Source organism: Mya arenaria, chromosome 9, assembly GCF_026914265.1.
Source record: "Mya arenaria isolate MELC-2E11 chromosome 9, ASM2691426v1".
Lineage (NCBI taxonomy): Eukaryota > Metazoa > Mollusca > Bivalvia > Myida > Myidae > Mya > Mya arenaria.
In genome coordinates this window covers 70,002,026-70,028,900 of record NC_069130.1, presented here as the reverse complement: position 1 = coordinate 70,028,900, position 26,875 = coordinate 70,002,026, and the positions used below count along the sequence as shown (strand labels likewise).

The 26,875-nt window shown below is 35.3% G+C and overlaps 1 protein-coding gene across 4 annotated transcripts in view; it reads left to right on the top strand.

Moving 5' to 3' along the window:
- The window catches only part of LOC128203051 (lisH domain-containing protein ARMC9-like), a 35,430-nt gene extending 10,097 nt beyond the window's left edge, over nt 1–25,333 (top strand). For 2 of the 4 annotated variants that reach the window (XM_052904302.1, XM_052904303.1), the window contains exons 11-25: nt 92–215; nt 777–872; nt 1,252–1,342; nt 1,612–1,735; nt 2,472–2,611; nt 3,349–3,425; nt 3,913–3,987; nt 4,389–4,479; nt 5,052–5,104; nt 5,405–5,527; nt 5,797–5,913; nt 7,388–7,513; nt 8,306–8,378; nt 8,968–9,183; nt 21,676–25,333. In XM_052904302.1, the coding sequence (XP_052760262.1) occupies nt 92–215; nt 777–872; nt 1,252–1,342; nt 1,612–1,735; nt 2,472–2,611; nt 3,349–3,425; nt 3,913–3,987; nt 4,389–4,479; nt 5,052–5,104; nt 5,405–5,527; nt 5,797–5,913; nt 7,388–7,513; nt 8,306–8,378; nt 8,968–9,183; nt 21,676–21,743 (1,594 nt within the window). In that variant the 3' untranslated portion in view covers nt 21,744–25,333. Of the gene's footprint in view, nt 1–91; nt 216–776; nt 873–1,251; nt 1,343–1,611; nt 1,736–2,471; nt 2,612–3,348; nt 3,426–3,912; nt 3,988–4,388; nt 4,480–5,051; nt 5,105–5,404; nt 5,528–5,796; nt 5,914–7,387; nt 7,514–8,305; nt 8,379–8,967; nt 9,184–11,132; nt 11,156–21,675 lie in introns of all 4 variants that reach the window. The other 2 variants (XM_052904304.1, XM_052904306.1) reach the window with 2 other exon arrangements.
- Nucleotides 25,334–26,875: the final 1,542 nt, after the last annotated feature.

The following is a 26,875-nucleotide window of genomic DNA, read 5'->3' as shown; positions in this document are numbered from 1 at the left end:
TCTTAATGACATTACACAAGAATCAGATAAATCTTTTCGCTCTCATCCCATGAAATGCTATCTATCATGACTTCATATTTTAAATTCCCAGAAATGTGAGCAAGCTAGATAACCCAGAGGAGTTGAGCCTGGTGCTGGATTATGATCGCCTAAAACAGGACCTGCATCGGACCCCTGACAGGCAGAAATGTCTGCTGCTGCAGGCCCTTAGATGGGTATGTAGGATAGACGGGTATTAAGATGAACAGTTTGAAAGTAATATAGGGATTTATCCACAAAATGCGCTTTGATAATGATTTATTTAATCAGTGCTTAGCATGGACTCTGGCAGGAAATGTTCTGGTTGACTGTTACTCGTGTGTTAAGGAAGCTGATAGAAACTATGCTTTATAGGAAACTAAATGTGAACAGTGTTGTCTAAACCATTTTTTCACTACGATGTGCCACAAATTTGAATATATGTTCAATGCTATAAGATCAAGCTGATGTAACTTTGTATGTTAAGTGTGCAGAAATGTGTGGCAAGATCAAGCTTACCTTACCATTAGCAGATGAAGTGGTTTAAAACTACACTAGTAAAAACTGTCTTATTAATTGTTATCTGTAGTATATCTTAAATAGTATTCTGCTATACTGTTGAAACCAGACCAAATTAGTTTTCAGATTTTCAATGTATTTTTTTAGTTATATTTCCCAAAAGATTGTTTCCATTAAGACTTAATTGGATGGCAAACATTCAAATTCTAATAAAATCCCATTATTTTGTAACTTTTCAGAGGTTGACCCAGGCAAGTCCACTGACTAGGGACAGCACTATTACAGCATTTATACAGCATGACTTGTTGGGGTGTGCCCAGCCGGGAAAACACAGGGTAGGTAGTCAATAATATGTCCATGTCTTTTTTCATTTGTTTTATAAGCATGTCTGTTTTAGGGATAAAACAGGTTGAGATATTGTCATATCGTTGGTGTTGTCATATCATTGGTGTTGTCATATCATTGGTGTTGTCATATCGTTGGTGTTGTCATATCGTTGGTGTTGTCATATCATTGGCATTGTGTCCTATCCTTGGTGTTACTGACTCTGTTCATAAACTTGTCTCTCCAGAACTCTCTCCTTCAATCAATTGTTTGTATACATAGTGTAACCTAAAAAAAATTAGTGATAAAGCTGTGGTAAACACTTTCAAAAAAACATTATTTCAACTATTTTGCAGCAAAGACTTATGCTTGTTTTTGTGTGCCACCCAGGTTTCTGTGCTTTCCCTGTTGACCTCTAGTGATCCGGAAGTGAAGCAGTGTGCTGCACGGTTGTTCAACGCTTTCGCATCTCTAAGCTCTGGTAATTATATGATATAAAATTGTATATTTGCATACAATTTAACGTTGTTTGCTGTTCAGCTTTTCAAAGCATTAACATGATTATATGTTCTTAAAATAATTGTTAAGTTGAGCGGGCTGTCCTAAAACAGCTCCTGTTTTGAGATTAAAGCACACACATTTGTTTTTTTCTACTATGTTAAATTACTTTTATACAGAAAATGGCCAGTGTAAAAAATAGACCGTTATTTCTCACATGTACTTATAACAGAATGTTCATGAACATTGCAGGCCGTACATATCTAGCCCAGAACCAGGACCTGTTTAAGGGATTGATGGACAATCTTCGTAGTGAAGATAAGGACTCCATTACCAGGGAGATGGTCCTTGGGGCCCTACAGAAACTCAGCTTGAGGTGAGATCTCATGTACAAGGGTGTATTTCAATGACAGAATTAGCTCGTTTTGAAGATAAAATGTGTCAGTGTCTAAAATAGTACCTAGTGTCATAGGCTTCTGAGGTCCCTGGAAGGCCAGGAGAACGTGCCCATAATGGGCTTGAACTCCAGACTTGTACCCCTGTTGTCATGGAAAATAGTCACATTGGTGGAAAGCCCCATAACTCTGGCTTAAATTGTTGTTGAGTTGTGCCCTTTATCCACACAGATAAACGATGAGAGTTGGCCTGGGATAAAATGATGAAGTATTGCCGATCATTATTTGTTTACATTCATGGTCACGGATTATTGATCCCATGATCTCAAAATTGATAATTGCGATGTGGCTGTATTCCCTATTGAAAATAGAATTACATAGAAGAAATCAATTGAAAAGAATTAATAAATTATATTTTAACTTGTTTATACCTAAAATCTAAAACTTAAAACAGAATAATATTTCAAATGAAATGAGCCCATTGTTATACATTATTTAACATTACATGATTGACCTTTAGTCCAACTGTTTTGTCTGTTTATAACTGATGATACATCTTCTTGCGACACTCTTGTTATCAATATGGAATAAGTTAAAACAAAATAATATTTTAATCAAAATTAAAGGTGCAATGACCACAAACTAAGCTCTCTTGCACCCCATGGCCTTAGTTGAGTGATACATTTTCAATAGAAAAATAACATATTAACTTTTCAGACGTCAGCTGCAGAGTGCGATGATAGATAATGGTCTGATAGAATGGCTGGTGAAGGTGCTGGAGGACAACGACTCTCTGTCTGACTACACACTGGAGTATAGTGTCGCTCTTCTCATGAACCTGTGCCTTAGGACCTCTGGTATGTTTTTATATGTAATCATAAAATCTAGTAATATAATGTTTGTTCTAAGAAATAAAATAAAAGTGAATTGCAGACTCTCTTATCTGTTTGACTATACACTGGAGAATAGAGTCTCTTCTCATGGACCCTTGACATTAGAACTTGGTTAATAATGTAAAATGCTTCAAGTTAGCTATCATGGTATTTAAGTGCTGTGATGTTGCATGCTATTGATGATTTAGATCTACCAGAGTAATTTCTTGTTGTCTTTTGAGAGAAAAAAGCCTCACACATTTCTTGGGAAATAATTTACATGATGCGAATTTGGGTCTCGCTCCACCTGGTAACGCTGATGTTGAAAAATTTATAAAGGTCTGCCCTCGTCTAAAAACGGCTGCATTATGGCTTGACCCTGTCAAATCCCTAAGTGTGACTTGAACTAAATTTTGAAGCCAAAGGGGTGATTTTGCCCCCACCAGTTAATGGGATATTTGCCAAAGGAGTAATTTTGTACTCAAAATGTTGTGAGACCTGCGATGAATGACATTTAGAGTAGTGCCACAGCTCCACTTGGTCACTTGTCCGAGGTTGTTTGTTAGAGATGGTCAACCATGTGCAACTATGTGCTGATGAAATAATTCCCTTTAAAGGGTAATTGTATGGTTGAATGAAATCAAACTCCGTGTTGATTGGATTATACTGCCATTATATGACTGATCATTTTCATGTGTAACACATCTTCCTCCACATTTCAGGTAAAAAGCGATGTGCGCCCAACGCAAATCAAACATTAAAGGTTCTGAGTGACCTTCTGGGACATGACAATCAAGAGGTTAGTGCAGTCAGTAAATCAAACAAGGTTTAATTACTATAAGACATCTTGGTCATCTATGTCTTATCCATGGATAACACTTGGATGCTTTGTTTGTCCAAGTGATGTTAGGGTATTCTTCAATGTAAAACAGTTGATATATATATTAATGTATAAATATATTGGTTTGTTTGTTTCCCTAAGGTGTGTGCAAGAATCATGAGTAATCCAAAAGCAGTCATCAAAATTTGACTTGCATGAACAAGACTGAAATCTTAAACCAGTACTTGGCAACACAAGTTTAACAAACCCTGCTGATGCATCTATATTAAATCCAGAATTTGTGAAAGCTCTGAAACCTTTTTACCAGAGCCGAACTTGCGGTATTGTGATAATTTAGACCAATACAATTGTACAAAAAGAACAATAATGTTACTAAAATTCATATGAGAGCAATTGAGTTTATTTCAATTCAAGTTTTTGACGAAGATTTTCACTTGTGTTCCAGATTCGGCCGTATGTGAATGGCGCCCTCTACAGTATACTGGCCATCTCCACACTCAGGGAAGAGGCAAAAGCAATGGTAGGGTAACATTTCATAGGCTTAGTGCAAGACTGATTTTTCTCCATATGAAAACAGAAGGAAATCTTGCACTAAGCCCTTAATTTGGCCAAACAAGATTTAAGACCATAATAAATGTGTTTTTTTTTTAATATATGCTAAGCGCAGAATTTGAGGATTAAAATTGCATTGTTAAATCCATATTTTTAGTCTTTAAATAAGTAAGATATTTTCATGAAAGTTTCATGCTTGATTAAATTTTAGACCGAGAAACTTCAAATCTGAAACATTGGGGCAGTGTAAATAGGATTGAAGAATTATTTTGACATTCTCTGAGGTTGTCCATTTTAAATAGTTGCAACCATGCAATGTTGTAGACGAAGGATGTAGAGTTATAAATTATGAATATATTTCCTGTATAGGGTATGGAGGAGATCCTTCGCTGCTTCATCAAGGAGGACCAGCCAGACATGAACCGACAGGTTGAGTTCATCATCAAACAACTCAACTCAAGTATGGGACTTTCTTTATTTATTTTATGACATTTTCAACTTACTGTTTGAAAAATTAGGTGGCCTTTGACATAAGCCCTAATCCTTGCCTACAAAGATGAGGGTGGTCATGCAGTCATGGAAATTAGTCTTTTGGATGAACAAGTCTGAATTCATACACTTAGGCTTGGCATTACTTTTTTGAACAAGCCCTGCTGTATAAAACCCAGAATTCGAGCAAGCCTGGAAATTTACCAGTGCAGGGCTTGCAGGCTTGTGCTATTTCAACCACTGGTCTTGGTGTCCGCATCTAACAGACGAAATGAGATTCATTCCCCACCTGGGGTACTTTCTCATCCCAAAATGGGTGGCAGAACTGTTTTATTCCCAGGAAACAGACTTAAGAGTCAGTCTATAAGCTGTCAGCTTTTGTCATCATTAAGCTTAAAGAAATATGTAGTTTAAATCCTGCCTATGAAGTAAGGAGGCTTGTATTAATTTTGGAGATCTCCCAGTAATGGCAAGTTATTTAGTCATGTTCAATGATTTAACTGAAAGCTTTTTTAACATAGCAAGTGTGTTTTTCTGTCACAGCTGAGGTGGTGGACGAGTATGAGTCTGATGATGAGGATGATGACGAGGATGAGGTCAGTATATAGACTATTACCCTTCATCTCGAAGTTATACAGTTTTACAATCAAGTCTCTATTCTTTGCTGCATGAAGGGATAACTTTTTTCAACAAATGCTGCTGTTTGATAATTGATAATTGAAAAAACAACAACAGAAGTTGAATAAATGTTTTACTTGGTAAATTTTTATGCTGCAAATATCAATCTTGTATACTTCTTATATAATGTATAAGGAATGAAATAGGCTAAAATAATTTTTAAGCACAGTGCTGACTTGAGAAATATTTTTACTAATTTTGTTCCTCCATATTAACAGGAAGATCAGGATGCGATGGAAGTTGACTTGGACAAGGATGAAATTATTCGTGCAGAGGGTGATGAACAAGTGGGAGAGAAACTACTGGCTGAATACATTACTGGGGTGAAAACAAAGAAAAGGGTGAGTAGTCTAGATACCCTTATCTGAATGTAATCTTTTTCAAAATCATATAATTATAAAGCATATCTGAATTTCCGAAGGAAAAAACAGTTCATGTTATCTAGGAATTGGTGTCTTTACCTGGTCTAGGTCAAAAACTATGATATTTAGTGAGTTTTGACCATCGGATAAGCTACATATAAATGGACAGACAATTAAGTCTGTGAATTAGCAAAATTGAATGTTATAAGCTAAGGATGATATAAATGTGTCATGTTTGCCACTACCAGCCATTAGACATGCTATCAGCCGAGTTTGGCCCGCTACAAAGACCGGTGACCCCGGGTCAACTGAAGGCTGCGGAATTGATGACTTCCCTGAAAATCAGGGTGGTCGATGATTTACTGGTATGAAAAGAACTGAGGCAGTTCAAATGCGAACAACTTTTGTGTTTGATTGCAAATTGTAAGGAGGAATTGCGTTGCACGATTGTTAGGGATAATCTAAAGCACACTTTCTTCTGTTGTCTTTATTACATGTATTAAGGAAGAAAATTGACGCACAATAGTTTGAGATTGATTTTGTTTGGATTGCGGCACTAAAATTTAGTATCCTCAAATCCCTTAAAAAAATGGAGATACTTTTAGCTTGTCAAAAAATGTGGTACTGTGACAGCTTTAGTGTGATTTTTGTTAAAGTATCAATGTCAGTGTCGTTGTGCCAAAACTTGAAACACCCTGGCTCTCTGTTCAAGGTATTCAAATGAAACTTGGTATTCAGCATTCCGGAGGCAATGCTTACATGTACAGAAAAAGTTCTAATAATAATAGTAATGATTTAATGCTTTTATAATATTTAAGAGATGTCCCTTGTTTGACAGAAAAAACACAACAGATGAGTGTCTACGCTTACTCTGCGCCACTCCTGTTTGTTTTTGTTTTGGAGATGATGGTACAGCACCACGTTTTCTTTGCTTTCACATGCATCTTAATATGCCATTGCTAAGCCCCATTTTCAAAACAGACACAGTGTGTTCCGTCTCTATTTCTGTCTCTATTAAAACGGATTTCGGTTAGTTAATACTACTGTTTCCAAATGAACTTAGGGTTTTAGGATTTTTAGGCATTGGATAATCGTGGCTTTTGCTCTGCTCAAATACACCATGTGGATTCCAAATCAAGTCTTTCCAGAACTGAAGCCACATACCAAAGAGAGCCGACTGTGACCGTCATCAATTGCGTGTATTTTTCAACATAGAACTAACTGTTAAGGGGCAGGCATTGGTTTCACTTTAACCTGCCAAATCAATTGTAGCCTCACTTTTTGTAATAAACGGAATGGCTTTAAGGAGTTACAAAGTGACTGTCTTTTCATTGCGAGGAAGTTGATAATCATGCTTGTTTTAGCTGATTCACGAGTTCACTTTGCTGAACTTATTTGCAAACAGTAATAGGGTTGTTCACAATTATCAGATTTTAAGAAGCCAACATACACATTCACTTAAGTTTGGAAATGGTACAAGCTTTAACCCCACGTTTTTCAACAAGTAAAAAAGGAAATCATTTGCACACTTGCTTTATCACGCTGCATTGAAGTTCAATTAAGTAATCAACAACTTTACATCAGCTTTTGTTGAGCTCATACCTGTTATATTCCTTTTATTGTTAGGTTTATAAAACTGCTTTACATCAATGCCATGTAAAGTTTGAATGTTTACAATCTCGAAACACATACTCTGTTTGGATTGAAAATACTCTGAATTGGTTTAATTAGGTTTATAAAACATCTTTACATTGATGCCATGCTAAGTTTTATTTTTTACATTCTTGAAACACATACTCTAATCGGATAGAAAATTCACTGAATTGTGTGACATTACAGCATACAGACTCGGCTATGTCACAACATGGCCCGTTACAAAGGCCAGTAACTCCAAGTCAGCGTAAGGCAGCAGAGTTGTCACGACCTCCAAGTGTCGCTGGCAGCCGACCAGCCACGGGCATGAAGGTAATATTGTTGTTAGTTATACTCTCTTGTTGAGCGCAGACATAGTAAGGCCTTAAAAAGAAAAGGTTTGTTTCCGGTTACCCAACTGACATTTTCTATTTGCCACCGACTCAATTTTTTATTATTGCACAAAAAGAATATGAGTATCTGAAATAGTTTGTGCGAAAATATGGCTGCTTTGCTAATTTCACAACAGGATTTATTACTAATGGTGCATTAGTTTTTTGTTCCATTTGATGGAATATGTCCCTTTGACAGTAATTTAACATGTCTTATTAAAAAAAAAAAACTACCTACTTACCCAAATCTGTTTGGGCATGTAACCAGAAACATACCTTTATTTAGGCCTATTATCCTGACAAAGATATGATGTAATTCCATATTTTATGAAGATTTATTTCACAACAGGACATTAATAAAGTTCTGAATGTATGATGACACATGTATATTTATGAATCACTCTTGGAAATGCTGTCATCTTAAAGACAGAAATAAACGTGAGCAGATTATTAAAATTCTTGTGTCATTAATAATATTAATAAGTTTAATCTTTATATTGTGCATGATATACTTCTGGACTTGCCTCACTATTTTACGATCTATAACTGGATATGTGCATAGAAACAATTATGAAGTTTTTGCATTTAGTTGACTAAATGAAGTTATCTTTGCCATAATTTGATTTATTTGTTTATGTGGTTTCTCAAAAGACTAGACTGAGACCAACCAGCCAGTTAAGGCAAAAGATAGAATCAATGGGGACTGGCCTTACATATGTTTCCAATGTTTCAGGACATCACAATTCGACCTCCTACACGAAGTGGCAGCCGCCCAAGTACCCAGGAGAATGAGATGAGGGGATCTAGTAAGTTAAAACCATTAAATATATAATTGATTTACAGTATCTTACTTGTGTCCAATGCCCAGTTTCTATTATTTTTAAATGCCTCATGACCCTATGATAGTTTGGTATCCATTAAAATGGGTTTGATGTGTAGAGAACAAATATTATTAATTGAGGGGTTAGCCGAGTCCCCCTTTAAATTTCATAGACCCCCCATTTTTCCGTAGTGGGTCAGTAACAGACCAAATCATTGATTTATTTCATCGACCACCTATCATAAGTAAAAATGTTAAAATTATAATCTAAGAATGGATGAATGGCGAATTACTGTAGAAAAGATTATTGATGTCAGATACTTTTAATATCCATTATGCAGTTTGAAAGTTTCCTAAATTCTGTTTAAGTGTTAAAATTGTAGTTTTAAAATGAGTCTTTGTTATGCAAAATATTTTTATGAAGAGAATGATTCATTGACATGAATGTCGAGGGAGAAAAGTATTCTCTCCCACTCACAAACACCTAAATTGCTTTTATTTCATGCAATTTATTTTAGTTGTCTCGCATATATTTGTGTTTATGTAATTGATTAAACTATGATTGCATATTACAGGACCAACCAGCCAGAAATCTAACAGACAGATCACACCAAAGCCCAAAATCAAGAAACCCGAATATGAAGCTGCGTTTGGGTCGCGGCCTAAGATTCCACGTACGCCAGATATCAGCGGCGGAAAACGCCCGTCTAGTCGGGGGTCTATAAGTCAGATGCCTCCTGCTCCTCAGTTTTCTGAATCAGGACCTAGGCCTAGCTCAGCAGGCAAATCAGGTAACTGAATTAAAAAGATGAGTATTGATTTGATCTTGATGTGTAAGGAGTATTGATTTAATCTAGATGTGTTACCCCAGAGAAATATAGCTCACCTGTATTTGAGTTTTTGTTATGATATGATATTATCATAGCCTTGGTGTCATCCTCCTTGTTAAGCAAAAATAAATGATTTATGATATAGTAACGATTACTTTTTAAGATATAAAAGAAAAAAAAAAGAACTTGAATTTTAGTTCAAGTGATAATAAGTGCAGCAAGGTGAATACATTTGTCTATAATAGTTTTGGAGTTGTGCCATTTGAGCTCCTGTGAAAAAGGGACAAGTGTTGGCAGTCCTGCTTGCTCATATCTTGTTTTGATTACTGTACTACTTTTAGATGGTGAATAATGATGTTTGCTTATCTGGCCTTTTTTCAATAAAACTCCTTTTGTGTAATAGCCCTAGATGTGAGTTATGTTGATTTTGACAGTAACAAACGGTCTGTAATCAAAACCAAAACATAACATATTTTGTTAGAATTATTTTATGATACTAAAGGCACATACTCTATTTAGACCGACATTTTTGGTTAAAAAGAAATAAGTTACTAGTTGCAGTAGGACTCCTGAACGCTTTGTATTAATCCTCTGACTTATAGCCGAATTGGCTACAAAAAAGATAACTTAGTTGTTTAATAAACTTTGGAACATAAATATTAACATTGGTAGTTATAAATATGCTCCTTATATTTGGCATAATTATTTAAATCGCACCATCCGTCCATTCATCCGGTTTTCTGTGTCCAGTCTGTATCTTTGTCATGCAGAAAGGGATTTTAAAGCTACTTGGTACAATCGATCAGTACCTATAGACCCAAGTTCCTAAGTCAAAGTTCAAGGTCACAATTACAGGTTTGTCATTATGGAAAGCTGCATATATGCGTTACTTTGCCATGAACAGAGGGATTTTAAAATCACTTAGCATATGAGTTCAGTACATCAAGGTTATGTGTCGCATGCAAGACCAATGACTGTATTTCAAAGTTTAACGTCAAACAGATTTTAATCATTATGGAATGCTGCATATATGCACATAGGGTATCCACACATGGGCTGTTACTTTGTCATGAATGGAGGGATTTATAATTAATTGGGACATGTGTTTGGTACATTAAGGCAATGTGTCTTGTGCAAGACCAACATCCCTGCCTTAAAGTACAAGGTCATAATTTGAGTAATTTGAGTTTAATCATTATGGAATGCTTCATATATGCACACAGATAGAGTTGGTTTGGTCCAGGCTGTAAGAGATATTTTAAAATGACTTTGTACATGTGTTCGGTACATTAAAACGACATTGTAGGTGTAAGACCCATGTCCTTACCACTTTCTACATCACTCATCCACACCTGACGTTAACCATCATTTGGGCTAGCATATGCTTAAAGTTTATGATAGCTCTTCCTCAATGTGGGCATATTAGTAAATGAATAATCGATTGAACTAGATGGCACTTTGTGGGCCTTCGTCACTTACTGTGACAGCTCTTGTTACTACTTTTACTGCAATGATTGCAAATTCTGTGAAGTTTACAATTTGTGTTTATACGTTACATAAACCTTATGATAATCAATTATCTCTGCGGTGTATGCGGCATATTGGTTATGGTGACTGCCTGCAGATTTGGAGCACCTGAGTTTAATCCCTGCCACCGGTGGATTTTTTAAATTTTAATTTGTAATATATTTAATCCTTTCATTACCAAAATTACAGCTTATGTGCCTTTAATATTAAAGTAGGACTTTTTTTAGAAGAGTTAGAATTGTTTTCTCAAGTCTTGTGTGCTACATTGTACCTTAGTTTAGTTAACTGCCGAAACCTACATCAAGCCGACCAACCTGGATTTTTAAAAAAATATTTTCAATGTTGTAATTTTAACAATTTGTTACAATTTACTTTTTACAAAGCTTAATGGCCAGTGAATGAACAGGTAAATGCTTTGATGTTTACTATGGATGTGGTCAGACATTTTTCATTAATTTCTCAAGCACAGAACTTTATTATTTTATATCAAGGCATTTTGTTAGTTCAACATATTTTCTACATTCTTTCTTTGCTGTTTTTTGTATCTCACCAGGTGTCAGAAAATACACTGCAATTCTCATGCATTTTGTCGAGTATGTTTGTATTAAAAAGTATTCTTTTTTTTTTGCAATTTAAACACGAAAAGAAAAAAAGAGTAATTACAGGTTGCAAAAATTTCCTTTAATATTTTAACAGAAGCTTAAAAAACTCCATCATAAAAGTAAGGCATTTGTAAACACCACCAACTTGTCTCTGCTGTAAAAGAATGTCACTTTCAATTCATTATTTTCTTGCATACCGGAAAGACATATTGAGTGATGATGACCGTGATGGAATATTCTGTCTTGCATCCCCAATGCCAGATGAGACAGGTGTAACAACGGGCCACTTCAGATATCTTTTATTATATAGTTTATAAATATTTATTTTTCATGATTATTAATTAAATAGAGTGTTTCTGAATACATGTTTTAACAATAATTATAAGTACAAAGTGCAAAAAAATCATCTTAAAAAAAGTGCTGTTTCAGAGAATCATTTGTCGTCAACATTTAACAAAAAATAACAATTCATCATGATGTCAATGAACAAATTCACAGAAACCATTTGGTTAAATGTACAAAAATGTGTTTTCTACATCAATTTTTACTCAAATCAATAATTTAACCTATATTAGGAAAAAGATCAATCTTGTTTTTTAGGTCTGGATATAAAAATACGTTCTTGGGTGTTCCTCATTACCATTTTCCAAACCTGCCCTTGGTCGGATTTTTATATCCGGACAAAAGACGCATGAAAGATATGATTGATCTAAGGAGTGCTGAGAAAAAAAATGCATCTCCATTCTTTTCTAGCTAGTATAATAAGATCTCTAAATGAGGCAAGAAAAAATGCTTTAATGGTGGTATAAATCAAAACAGTTGATAATGTTTGTTTACTCATACCCTTCATAATGAACTGGTTCACCATACAAAACTACTTAATTTTCGGTTTCAGAATCAATCCATTTCATATTTTCTTTAGTAACACACCCATTAAGAATTCTGTTCCGACATCCTTCGTTCAATTTGCATAATGGTTATTTATGTTCAGGCAAAATTTTGTGAAAGTGCATCAGATACTCCAGACAAGATTTTTTATCAGGCGCATAAGGAAGATATTTCATTCAGTTATACAGCATTTTTGGTTGTTTTTTAGCTCTACTGGCCAAAGGCCAGAAGAGCTTATGCGATGGTAATGTGTACGTAGTATGTGCAGTCGTGCGTCCGTGCGTTCGTGAGTCTGTAAACAATTGCTTGTGAACACGATACAGTTTTCAGTTTTGATTGTATCTCGATGAAACTTGTACAGTATCTAGACATCCATTAGAGCTGGGTTCCTTTCGAAACCAGCGAGATCCGCCCATGCATGCCTACATTATGGGCCTTGATAGTATGAAAAAATGCTATTGTGTATACAATTGGTTGTGAACACGATACAGTCTTCAGTTTTGATTGTATCTCGATGAAACTTGTACAGTATCTAGATATCCATTAGAGCTCGTTTCTTTTCGAAAACCAGCAAGATCCGCCCATGAATGCCTAGATTATGGGCCATGAAAGTTTTAAAGAAATGCTTTCTATTTTTAGCCAGGTCTGCATGAGCGAATTCTATTTTTAGCCAAGTTTTCATGTACATGTAAATTCAAGTCTAGAGTTAAGGGAGACAATTTGCAAGTGTAGGATTTTGAGAGACAATTTGCTTTTTATACGCCCATCTTACGATGGCCGTATTATGGGAACACCCATGGCGGGCGGGCGGCGGGCGGGCGGGCGGCAGGCGGGCGGCTCCACAATGTTGTCCGCTCTCTAACTTGAACATTTCTCATCCAATTTCCACCAAACTTCATGAAAGTGTTTGTTGGTGAAATATCTAGGTCAAGTTCGATAACCAGCCAAATCGCCTTAGGCACTCCAGAGTAATGGCCCCCTGAATTTGTCAAAATTGTCCATTTTAGCTTTGTCCGCTCTCTAACTTGATCATTTCTCATCCAATTTCCACCAAACGTCATGAAAGTGTTTGTTGGTGAAATATCTTGGTCAAGTTCAATAACCAGAAATCGCTTTAGGCACTCCAGAGTTATGGCCCCCTGAATTTGTCAAGATTGTCCATTTTAGCTTTGTCCGCTCTCTAACTTGAACATTTCTCATCCAATTTCCACCAAACTTCATGAAAGTGTTTTTTGGTGAAATATCTAGGTCACGTTCGATAACCAGCCAAGTCGCTTTAGGCACTCCAGAGTTATGGTCCCCTGAATTTGTCAAAATTGTCCATTTTAGCTTTGTCCGCTCTCTAACTTGAACATTTCTCATCCAATTTCGACCAAACTTCATGAAAGTGTTTGTTGGTGAAATATCTAGGTCAAGTTCGATAACCAGCCTAATCGCTTTAGGCACTCCAGAGTAATGGCCCCCTGAATTTATCAAAAAAATAATTTTTTTCTACTGTTAATGCCATATTGTGCCAAATCATTTGCTTCTTGAAAAGCTTGCTTCTCAAAGGGCCAATGTGACAGTAAGTTGTCTTAGAATCCAAGAAATTATTGATGGGCGTATTTTGTGAGTGTCACTCTTGTTGCTTCTGCAGTTGATTTTGTGAATTACTCTGCCTTGTTCTTGTTGTAAGCCCAAAGGCCATTTTTTAGCTTTAAGTTCTGTAGTTTGCGCATTCATCTTAACAAAATTGGTTGTGAATGTTTAAGTTATGCACCTGGTGTCATTACTGGCCACACCCAGGGTTCACAGGTTTGGTAAACATAAATCTGGAAAGGTTTGAAAATCTTTTTGTGTGTTCGTGCATCCATCTCAGCACAATTGATTGTGAATGTTTGTTCAAATTGATCAATGTTGTCCTAGGATGCCCTTGACTTTGACCTTTTGACCAACTTTTTTTAACTTTTAAAACTACAGAAATTTTTACTATGAGTACAGTTTTGAAAGCTTTTTTTTTTGTCAGATGACTTTTACTTGGCACATATTAAAAGAGTTCATGCAACTAATCTGCTTACAATACTTTCTGGGCTCAGATGTTGAACGTGCTACGTTTTCAGGTAACCCAAACACAAAACATAAACTATATGTCTGTTGCCTTTTACCCATACATACATGCTCTGGATTGATATGACCACAAAAGCCATGCCAGTAGAGCATAGGCCCTTTTGGGCCTCTTGTTTCATGTTGTTTTCCTTGTCATAGTGAAACTATAGATTTTTTAAAATAATATTTTGCTTTAAATTATTTTTGAATGCCTAAGGTTCTCTTTGAAAATTCAAAATTAAGAGGTTTATTTGGAAAATTTATTTCAAAATCTGTTTTTATAATGACTGGTTTAAAATTCCATGTACAAAATTATGCATGTTTTTTGACCATGCAATTCATGAGTAAATCTAATCATCTACATTTAATCATGCATCAGTTAGATTCTTTAAACATCAAAACAAAGCTAAAATGTTATAAATGTTTACATGCCAATGTTGGCGAAATCTTGATGACTAAAAACCTGTAGTTGCCTGTCTGGCAAAGATCAGGACACTATGCCATGTGTATTGGATATTATGGCTATTATTGGCAACCGAAAGGAAAACCTTTGAAAATCTTCATGTCAGAAAACACTGGCCCTATTTCAACATTCCTTCAAAGAAATGATCATTAAAGGTCACCCTGTTTCAAATTCCTCCACCCATGTAGATTTGTTAAAAAAACATGGCCGACAGGGGGCTGGGCAACTTTTCACTTTATGTCTATAAGGAAAACTTTGAAAATCTCCTCCCCAGAATCTGCTGGACCGATTTAATATAATTTAAAAAAAAAGTTCCTTATGTGACAAAATATAAAATTTCTTCACCTCATGTTGATATGTAAAAAGTAGGGATGCAAACGAATATTCGAATATTCGATCGAACGTTTGATATTCGAATGTCAAAATCGGTATTCGAATATTCGATGTTTTTTTTGTTTGATAACAAATAAACCTTTTGCCTACAACTGTGTTGTTGTATTTATTCACTTGTCTTTTTACAACGACTGATCCCTTATGCCAGGGGCGTGAACGCTATGACACTATACACGTGTCACATGTTAATAAGGGACATATCGTCGGCGACTATATAAACAGTACCCGTAAATTTACGAAAAATGGCTATTAGACAAATGAAATCAAACAATTATTTTCGGTAAATTTTAATGACCATGCCAATAAAAGATATACGGAAACAGCAACCAAAGTGGTGTCATGGCTGCCAATTAAGTTGTGCAATATAGCTCAAATCGCCGTAATAATATGAATGACATGTGCTAGTTATGTGCTCTAAACTATCTTCCATGTTTCAAAATGTCGCTCGTGCGATGAAATGTAACTGTATAGTATAGCGTTTTAGGATAATGTTGTACAATAAATGAGTCAAAATTCAGGGTCATTTTCGTTTTATTACTGAACTAATCCCCGATTAGGTTTGGATTTACATAGATATATTAAGTAGAGATCAATCCCAGAACGAGGCTCTCGTCCTACGGAAAGACCCTCCGTTGGTGATCACGACATTCGACCGGGAATTTACGATCATGTTTTTTTTTGCAAATATGAATGCTGTGGAATTGAAATTAATTTGGCTTTTTATTTGTTCAAAATATTTTGCTTTTTGTTGGATTTATCAGGGTCCGTCGCGTGTAGCGGCTATGGCAAAAGCCCCGGCTATAAATGTAGAGAATAATAATAGTAGTTAACTACATTTCTTAAATATTAATTTTGTTAATCGAATATTCGAATATTCGATCGAAAGAATAACCGAATATTCGAATATCAATTTTCCCATTCGTTTGCATCCCTAGTAAAAAGACATGATCCCATTGAGGCCGGGTTACATTTCACTATATGTCTACATGGAAAACTATGAAAATCTTCTCCTCAGAATCCACTGTCCTGATTTTAAAATAATTTCACAGAAATGTTTCTTAGGTGCCCATCTGTCTAATTCCTTCACCCAATGTTGATTCATATTAAACATGGCCGCCAGGGGCAAGGCTAAATTTCACTAATTTTCTTATTGAAAACTTTGAAAATATTCTCTTCAGAAACTATTGGCCCAATTTCAAATTAATTTCACAGAAATTTTCCTATGGTGATCCTCTATCAAATATCTATTGCCATGTTGATAATAAAAAAACATGGTCGCCAGGGGCAGGCTACATTTCATTATATGTCTATAATAAAGACTCTATATGGAAAACTTTGAAAAATCAAGTATTTATTTTATCCTTTTACAATCATTGAAGATATCGACTTCATGAACTTATTCACAGAAATAATGTGCTGTAACAGCCCTTCATAGCGTTTTAATCAAATACATATTTTTCATGTTTTTATACACACGTTAAAAGAATTGGACGTATAAAAGTTTCCACCTATTCCACCTGAAGATTGTTACCATTCAAGGTATCACCTGCATGTAATGATTGAAAATAAGCAATAATACTGGTTGGCAAATATTTGTTTGGATTTTTTGAAAAATTCCATATGTTGGGCAAATTCATTAAGGTGATTGAGGAAGTGAGAAATATTGTGGTGGAAACAGAAGTGAGAAAAGATACAAGATAAGCCCTTAGTAATAATATCTTTAAATAGTAGTTCAATCATAACTGCTTGTTATCTCCTACTGAAAAGAAGGTGATGGGTGGGGGATATTTTTTTTGGTATTGTCTGTCAGGCACTTTTCTGTTTTGAACCATATCTTGGTAGGGATTGGTCAGATAATATTCAAACTTGATAAGAATGTTCCCCTTGATGAAATATTGACCTCTTTTAAAGTGGGTTACATTGGATCAAAAACTAGGTCATTAGGTCAAATATTGTGAATACACTACTGACTAGAGACATCAATTTGGTCCTACATTCATGAAATAAAATCAGAATGTTTCGACTTTTGGGAATTTTTTTGTCAATCTATTTTTTTGTCTGGAACAATATCCTGGTAATGCTTGGTCAGATTATGTTCAAACTTGGACAGAAAGTTGACCTTGATGAAATCAAAGTATTTTACTTTTAAAGGTCAAATGAGGTCACATGAGGTCAAAAGATAGGTCATTAGGTCAATCATTGAAAAATGGTAGGTAGATATTTATTTTCCTCCAATAAATGAAGAGCAAAGAAGATCACACTTGAAAATAAAGTATGATACATTGATACTTATATACACATATATACACACACATGCAGTGATACACAGAACATAGTTCAGATGCAAATTATTAGGCGAAGGCTGGACCGAAAGCGAAATTCTAGAATCCACCTTTGCATCACACTTAAGTTATAAGTTATAAATCAATCATTTAACATGTTTTTCATCAATATAATTATGAAAAACATCACACAATGAAATGGTATCTACACATTAGTGCAAACCTAGCCCGAAAACGAAGTAACTAGGTACAAACTGTAGTGTTGATAAACACTGCCTATTGGCTTTCTAATTTCGACTTAATCAATATTTTACTTGGTTAAAGTTTTAGGGCAGGTTGGGATATTTATAAATAACTTCTATACCCTTTGTTCAATTGACTTAATACTTCACACAGTTGTTCAGGACCATCACACAATGAGGTTACATAACTCCATATTATCCTTAATACAAGTTATGGCCCCTGATTGTCTTAGGTTAAAGTTTTAGGGCAGGTTAAAGTTTTAGGGAAAGTTGGGATTTTCACCCAAAACTCCAATACCTTTCATTCAATTGAGTTAATACTTCACACAGTTGTTCAGGGCCATCACATGATGAGGTTAGATAACTCCATATTATCTTTTATACAAATTATGGCCCTTGATTGACTATTGAAACTCAGGTTAAAGTTTTAGGGCAGGTTGGGGTATTTATAAATAACTTCTATACCCTTTGTTCAATTGACTTAATACTTCACACAGTTGTTCAGGACCATCACACAATGAGGTTACATAATTCCATATTATCCTTAATACAAGTTATGGCCCCTGATTGACTTAGGTTAAAGTTTTAGGGCAAGTTGGGATTTTCACTTAAAACTCCAATACCATTCATTCAATTGACTTAATACTTCACACAGATGTTTAGAGCCATCACATAATGAGGTTAGATAACTCCATATTATCTTTTATACAAATTATGGCCCTTGATTGACTATTGGACTTAGGTTAAAGTTTTAGGGCAGGTTGGGATATTTATTAATAACTTCTATACCCTTCATTCAATTGACTTAATGCTTCACACAATTGTTCAGGACCATCACCCAATGAGGTTACATAACTCCATATCCTTAATACAAGTTATGGCCCCTGATTGACTAAGGTTAAAGTTTTAGGCAAGTAAAAGTTAAGGGCAAGTTGGGATTTTATTAAAAAAAACTTCTATACCTTTCATTCAATGCACTTAATAAAACTCAAAATTATTTGCGACTATCTTACAACAAGAAACATAACTCCATTTTAACCCTAAATACAAATAATGTCCCTTGAATATTTTTTTTAATTTTTTTTTATTTCTTTTGACAGGCACATTTTTACATTCTTAACCAGTTTTTTACCAAGGGAAAACAAGGAGGGCTATACTATATAGTCATTGATTTTTTTTTATTGTTATTTTTTATTTATTTTTTTATTTTAATTTCTTTTGAAAGGCATATTTGTTTATTCTTTAACACATTTTCATAATGGGAAATCAAGTTATTTGAATGACTTGCGTCATTTTTCGGGTGGTGGGAGGGCAGCATCAAAGTCACCTTATGTATTGAATAATTTTAGTTAGGTTCGACATAAATAGACCAAACTTGGTAATATTACATTGTTATTGTATTCACTTGTAAGTCAAAGCGGCGAAGTCGAGCGCGCTGTCTTACGACGGCTCTTGTTATGAAATTTAATCAGAATGTTTCCTTTGATGAAATCATTGACTAGTTTGAAAGTGGGTCACATGAGGTCAGAAACTAGGTATCTAGGTCAAATAATTGAAAAATCATGTTTGGAATCAAATATTGGTATCTATTTGTCAGGCTTTGGTTAAAATGTTCTCTTTGATGTTATCTTGATATACTTTAAAATTGGTTCGCATGAGGTCAAACACTAGGTCATTAGGTCAAATCTTAGAGAAACCTAATGGTAACAAACAGAGGCAATAGGCAATCTATCCGTTTCAATCTTCTTGAAACATATTGAGAACATTTGCCTTGATAAAATCTTAGTTTGAAACAAGTTTACTAGAAAAAAAAAATTGCGAACACTCTAAAAGCTATTTTTTTCAATATGTCTGGTCTATTCTTCATGAAAGCTAATCAGGATGTTTGCATTAATGGGAATATTTTATGAGTTGTAAACAGGGCAACATGGGGGTCGAGAACTAGATTATTAGGTCAAATCTAAATGCTACATTATAAACAATATTCTATCATTCCAAGCAATTGCAAACAAACTCATTTCTCATGTCCAACTGAGAGTCTTTCACTCTGCATCCATATTGCATGTAATTAAACTGCAGAATGATACATTCTCATTTATAATTTTCATGAATTTTTAACATCACCTCAATTACAGACAAGAAATTCATTTTCACATGTTTTCCATTGGAGTGGTGTGTTTTTTCTCTCTAATTTTGGGGTTTTCTAATCGGCTGAATTTTAACTAAGGCTGCTTAGGCATTCTGCAAGGAAACTTTCAAAACAAATTGTATCAGTGTGCAAATTTAGTTGTGATGTAGTAATCAGTTCCAAATGTCATTAAAGAAAAGAGGCTGATGGAATGATTCGGCATTCACCCCTCAAGAATTATTTTAAGGAAAGTTCTGTGAGATTGGTATCTTTCTTTCTATCTAATGAAACAGAGTGTTTACATAGTTTGTTTTGAAGTCATTGGCCATTATTATGCTGTGACCATTGATTGGTAAAAAGATATCTAGATAAATCACCTATGATGGCCTCCATCATTTGAATCATTGATTGGTGAAATACAGCTTATCCATGAAACTCACAGTCCTTATTTCTTTGCCAATAAGGGCCTTTCACAGTGCAAAAGTGGATGGGGAAGGGCCAAAAATTAAAACATTTCAAAAGTTCATGTTTTATTTAGTTCGAATGTTGACATTATACTTTTTTTTGGTGTCAAAATGCCCCATACTACATAATAAACAATGTGTTGTTGGTTCTTGATGATATTTTTTATTTCAAATAAAAGAGATATTAAATAATATAATGAAAAATAGTGGATTAAATTATTGCCTGGTTACAAAAAATGCAAATATCTTTCTTAAAATATCTGCAATCACCACAAAGCCTCAAGACTTTTTGGATTGGGTATTACTCATTTTGTATAAGAACATTTCCAGAAAAATGTAATGCTTTTTGATTGGAAATCTGATAACATCTTGTTTCGTAAAAATTGCTCAACTCCTATTTAAAGCGACACATGTGGCAACAAATATATGAATTAAGCGTGCTAAATAATGAACCTCATAACTAAATAAAAAAATATTTTTGTAAACATTTCCTTCGATCGAAGTTTGCTCTGTGGAAGGCCCTTAAGAGGTTAATAAGTTCTTCCAGAGGATTTGATGAATATTGTGATACTTGCTGTTTCTTTTCTAAATCTTCTCTCTAAGTTTAAATAGCAGCGCTATGTTTCACATACTTTAATATGGTTGTTTTTCTTTCAAATTGGTTTTACGCCTGATTTATTTTCAAGTCGTAGTTGTATTTCTTCTCTCTTGCTTTAAGTTTGTGGTTGCTTCTGTTGTAAGTATAATATTACTTGAATTCGTGATATGTTGCCTCAGTATTAAACTTGAATTCAATTAATTCTTTTTTTCAGTTGATTTATATGTGATTAAGTTATATAGTATAAATTAAACAGTATGAATTCAACTGTCAATTATATATCATGAAATTTAATTTAGTGTCAGATTTGACAAGTTGCAGACATTTCATACCAGCATTGTCTGAAAAGTAATTTTAAATGGACAAATCGCTTTAAGAGATGAATAATGTGGTGTGAATTGTCAGTTAAATGTCTGGAAATTGGCAATGATATATGTTTGCCATTTTTGCAGTTGTTAAGTGGTTTTAAATTCAAAGTTTGTTATGCCGTTTAATAATTATATTTGTTAAACGTTAAAATTTCTAAATCAATATAACAGTATAGTGCGATACTTAGCAATTTTGAAAATGCAACAACATAAAAAAAACATTCTATGAAATATTGTCATTGTTAAGGAAAACTTTGTCTAGACTTTTGTAAATTTGTAATTAAGTTGTCTTAAGTACCGGGGTTATATAGATTAAAATAATTCTTACTCCAAATAATGAATGGAAATATCAATTGTTGTAAGACTTTTTCATGAACTAAAATTTAAATGCTGTAATATGTTCTACTTTGCAGCAGGAGGCAGTATAAGTCCAAGAAAAGCCTCAGCCGGAAGTGCCAGGGGAGATTCACAGTTGAAGTAACAGCCAGAATGTCATGTGACCTTCTGAATTTAGAAACTCACAAATGTCATGTGACCTTCTTAATATAGAAATAGTCTCCTGCAACAAATTGTATTGAACTAGTGAATTCTTGATTTTGTCAAAGTTAGCCAAAGTGTTTATTGATTGGTCAATATTTATCCAATTACTACTATTAACCTATCAATTCATTTAAAAGTGCAAACTAGCCTAAAGATAGCGTATTGACAACTTATCCAAGTGTAATGCATTTACAAGCATATAGAGAAAAGATGCTCTTTATTGTATCAATAATATCAAACTTGGAATACAATCACATTTTCAGCCAATGAAATTGCTACGCTCACTCTTCCCATACTTAATCATGAAGATATTACTTCATGTCATCTATCTATTACACAGTATTTCTGCCATTTTTTGTACTGTAAATGTTGCTCCCTCTATTCCTTAATGAATGAAGGTTTATTAAGAAAATTATTAATTAGATTTTCAAAAAAGAATGTTATTATATTTAAAACATTCATGTAATGTCAACTTTTATGTGTGTGCACATTTCTGATGCTGTGAAAAAGTCAAGGATATGCAATTTTTCCTCAACCTAAATTTCCATTTTCCCAATGAATTTCAACATTTATTAAAATTGCTATTCAACTGTGAGGGTTAGAATTGGGGTCGGGTTAGGGTTGGTTTAGGGTTGGTTTAAAAGCTAAGGGCTTGAACATGAAAATAGGCGCACACCAATCATAAGAGAATGGCTATGAAAGGAATTGTCATCACTCAGATGGCAAACATTGGAAAGTCAGTATCGTACTAAACAGTTTTCCTATTTAGTTTTGACCTTTGGATAACGTTATATGATTTAAACATTTCTTTATTCACAGTCTGTGCATTTATGAATGAGCACAGTTGTGTTGCCTTTGTTGATGGATTTGATTTGAAATATCTGTATGTTTCTCTCTATTCATAATATGTCATTCTATAACCAATAAACTTTGTTAATATTATGGAACACAAACTGATTTTCTCATATAAAACATATCATTTAAAATGCCGTCCAGACTTTTGTCATTTATTGTTAACAATGTAACAATGCTTTAGCCACGTTTTTTCTCCTAGTATTGTACGCAATAAGGATGTTCATGTATGTGTATATATATATATAGCTGATGCACATGTTTATTGATAAGAAAACTTTTGCTATGGTCCATGGTTTTATGTTTTGTAGACAATGTCCTGTATATGTACAAATATACCTGTTTTTTACAAATGCTGGCTTAGTGCAGGACATTTTTATCTCAATGTAGAAATAGAAGGTGTTATATCAGTCTTGCTTTAAGCCCTGGAATAGCTTAAAGCATGATTATTTAATTTTAAAATAAGATTTCTTCATTCTCAGCTGGTGTTTGTTGCCAACATGTTTCAGGAGAGTGCTGTCCCCTTTCCTTTTTTGACAGGACTATTCTGGCCTCTATTAGATTAACATGGGCACCCTCCTGTGGTACAGTCGAATGCTTTACCATAGATAATCACCTTTTTCCTTTGTCTTGCTGATTGATGTTTATAACATTTAACCAAAAAGGCAGTTACGAAACCTGAAACAATTTCCCTTAAACAGGATTTTTTTTGTCATGTATATAATATTTAAGTTCTCCACAGTCAGGTACATGTGCAGTTCATTGCAACCTATCTTTTTTGATGCACTCTGCTGTTTGTAAAACCTTTTTTTTTTTAAATTTTGAAACAAATTGTCAGACTAATGTCATGATCTTGAGTGGTACTTAGCTCAGTTTAAATTTTCTGTTTTTGAATTATTTGACTGGTATGAATATGACATTTTCTGAATGAATGATAGGTATCACATTGTTGCATAATTTGGCCTTTATTTTGAAGAAAAAAGATCTGTGGCCTTACTGCACAGAAAAGAGATTTCTTTTTTTACATTTAAAACTTAGAATTGGTTTTTAATATGTTTTATTATCTACTTTTATCCTAAGAGAATAATTTGTGTATTCATGCCTTGTAAGATTCATTTCAATTAGGAACGCATGAGATAAGATTCATTGGGCAATATCGAGGGAGTGTGTCGTCTTTATCTGTACATCTCAAACAATAGCAGACTTACTGGAAACATCCCTGTTTTTGCTTATTTATGAAGTTTCTGTTTTGGAATGTGAAATTAAACTGGAGGATTTTTACCCAATAATTGTGGTATTTCATGCCACTAATGTTAGTGGCGGGACAGTTACTGTTTTTGAATGGCGTACTTTACATTTGTAGTCCAAACTGGTTTTTTTATTGCAAAAGTTAAAAGGATACATTCTTTACTCAAATTATATAATTATACCTCCATTATGATCTTCGCCATGATCAACAGTATTTCCTGATGTTGATCATTCTACTATCAGCCCATCAGCCATCTAATATTTATAAACCATGTTATGTTGATGTTCACTTTAATGGAAGTGGCTTCAGATTAAACATGGTTGAATTGTTTTAAACTATTATAGAGGAACGTTACGGCTTTACAACACATTATTACAGTTAAATTGGTAAATAAAGGATGATTCTCATTCAAGGGGATTTGTGATTGGCATATTTATCATTTCCTGTGCATTATTGAATGCATTTGGAGAGCAGACAATGTCATTTCTTATCTTGACCATAATTCAAATTCTATTACATCCATTCTTGTTGATAAATCACTACCCAGACACTGAACTATTTAACACTTTGTTCTGTATTCAGGTTTGCCAAACATTTTTAGAAGTGCTGTTTTTTGCATTTTAAAATTTTCTGTTATTGATATGATTGTTTTATGTGCCTGAAATTGAATTTTGATCTAAACGAGTTATAAATATTTATACACAGACTGATAAATTGTTTTATTGACATTAGAAAGCCTTTCCAGCCGTTTGTCATGTATTGTACTGAAATTCTGTGGATTGTTTTAATTTTTTAGGTTCTAAAATTTCAGATTGGTTGAAAATTAATCACCTAACAAATTTCAAACATAATGATATACTGATTATCAAACTTAATATATTGCCTTGTTTTGTCAAAAAACAAAAATATGTGTAAAAAAAGGATGTCCCTAGAATAAAACAATTTACAGTTATTTGTATAACATGTACTGATTCATGTGGATTGTTTAATAATGGCCTAGTGAATTGTTTAATGATAACATGTTTGTGATCTGTCATAGTTGTAGGAGCAGCAGAAATTTACCCAGTGATATTGTAGATTTCAATAATAAGTGTGTACATTTTGCTAATTAAGTTACAAATGTAGTCGAAAACATAATAATTTGAGGTGTCTTTATTCCACACTTGTACCTAAAACCTAATGAAAAACCTAGCTAATTTAAATAATAATAATGCAAACAAAAAATGAAAAATTCTTGACCCAGCTTGTGTGATTAATACCAGATGTCTCAAACTTTGATTTTTGCATATTTGTCTGAATTTCTGAAATATGAAACGTCATTTTACTTGACTCTACCTATTTTCTTATAGAAAATTGTTGATCATAATGATTTACTTTTTCCTTGTGATATACTGTGATTTTGTTAGTTATATTAGTATTTATTTATTCTAATAAAGTAATAAAAAACAACCAGTTCTTTATTCCTATCAGCTATAATTCATATATACTGAGAGTTGTGAAAGGGTGCTTTACCCTGTTTGTTTGTGGTAGCATCCCTCTGCTCTCATGGAGACCAGCATGGGCGTCATTCCACCTTCATAGAATTGATGTAGCAGCAAGTCCCTCTTCTGCAGCACTCTGTCCCCCTTTTGCAGCACCCTGCCCCTATTAGACAGTAACCTGTTCCTCATCTGCAGCACCCTGTGCCTCTTCTGCAGAACTCTGTCCCTTATCTGCAACACCCTGTCCCTTTTGTAGTCCCATGTCCCTCTTCTGCAGCACCCTGTCCCTCTCTGTAATGCCATGTCCCTCTTCTGCAGCACCCTGTTCTCTCTGTAGTGCCATGTCCCTCTTCTGCAGCACCCTGTCCCTCTCTGTAGTCCCATGTCCCTCTTCTGCAGCACCCTGTCCCTCTCTGTAGTCCCATGTCCCTCTTCTGCAGCACCCTGTCGCTCTCGGTAGTGCCATGTCCCTCTTTTGCAGCACCCTGTCCCTCTCTGTAGTGCCATGTTCCTCTTCTGCAGCACCCTGTCCCTCTCTGTAGTGTCATGTCCCTCTTCTGTAGCACCCTGTCCCTCTCTGTAGTGCCATGTCCCTCTTTTGCAGCACCCTGTCCCTCTATGTAGTGTCATGTCCCTCTTCTGCAGCACCCTGTCCCTCTATGTAGTGCCATGTCCCTCTTTTGCAGCACCCTGTCCCTCTCTGTAGTGCCATGTCCCTCTTCTGCAGCACCCTGTCCCTCTCTGTAGTGCCGTGTCCCTCTTCTGCAGCACCCTGTCCCTCTCTGTAGTGCCGTGTCCCTCGTCTGCAGCACCCTGTCCCTCTCTGTAGTGCCGTGTCCCTCGTCTGCAGCACCCTGTCCCTCTCTGTAGTGCCGTGTCCCTCGTCTGCAGCACCCTGTCCCTCTCTGTAGTGCCGTGTCCCTCGTCTGCAGCACCCTGTCCCTATCTGTAGTGCCGTGTCCCTCGTCTGCAGCACCCTGTCCCTCTCTGTAGTGCCGTGTCCCTCGTCTGCAGCACCCTGTCCCTCTCTGTAGTGCCGTGTCCCTCGTCTGCAGCACCCTGTCCCTATCTGTAGTGCCATGTCCCTCTTCTGCAGCACCCTGTCCCTCTCTGTAGTGCCATGTCCCTCTTCTGCAGCACCCTGTCCCTCTCTGTAGTGCCATGTCCCTCTTCTGCAGCACCCTGTCGCTCTCTGTAGTGCCATGTCCCTCTTCTGCAGCACCCTGTCCCTCTCTGTAGTGCCATGTCCCTCTTCTGCAGCACCCTGTCCCTCTCTGTAGTGCCATGTCCCTCGTCTGCAGCACCCTGTCCCTCTCTGTAGTGCCATGTCCCTCGTCTGCAGCACCCTGTCCCTCTGTAGTGCCGTGTCCCTCGTCTGCAGCACCCTGTCCCTCTCTGTAGTGCCGTGTCCCTCGTCTGCAGCACCCTGTCCCTCTCTGTAGTGCCGTGTCCCTCGTCTGCAGCATTCTGTCCCTCTGTAGTGCCGTGTCC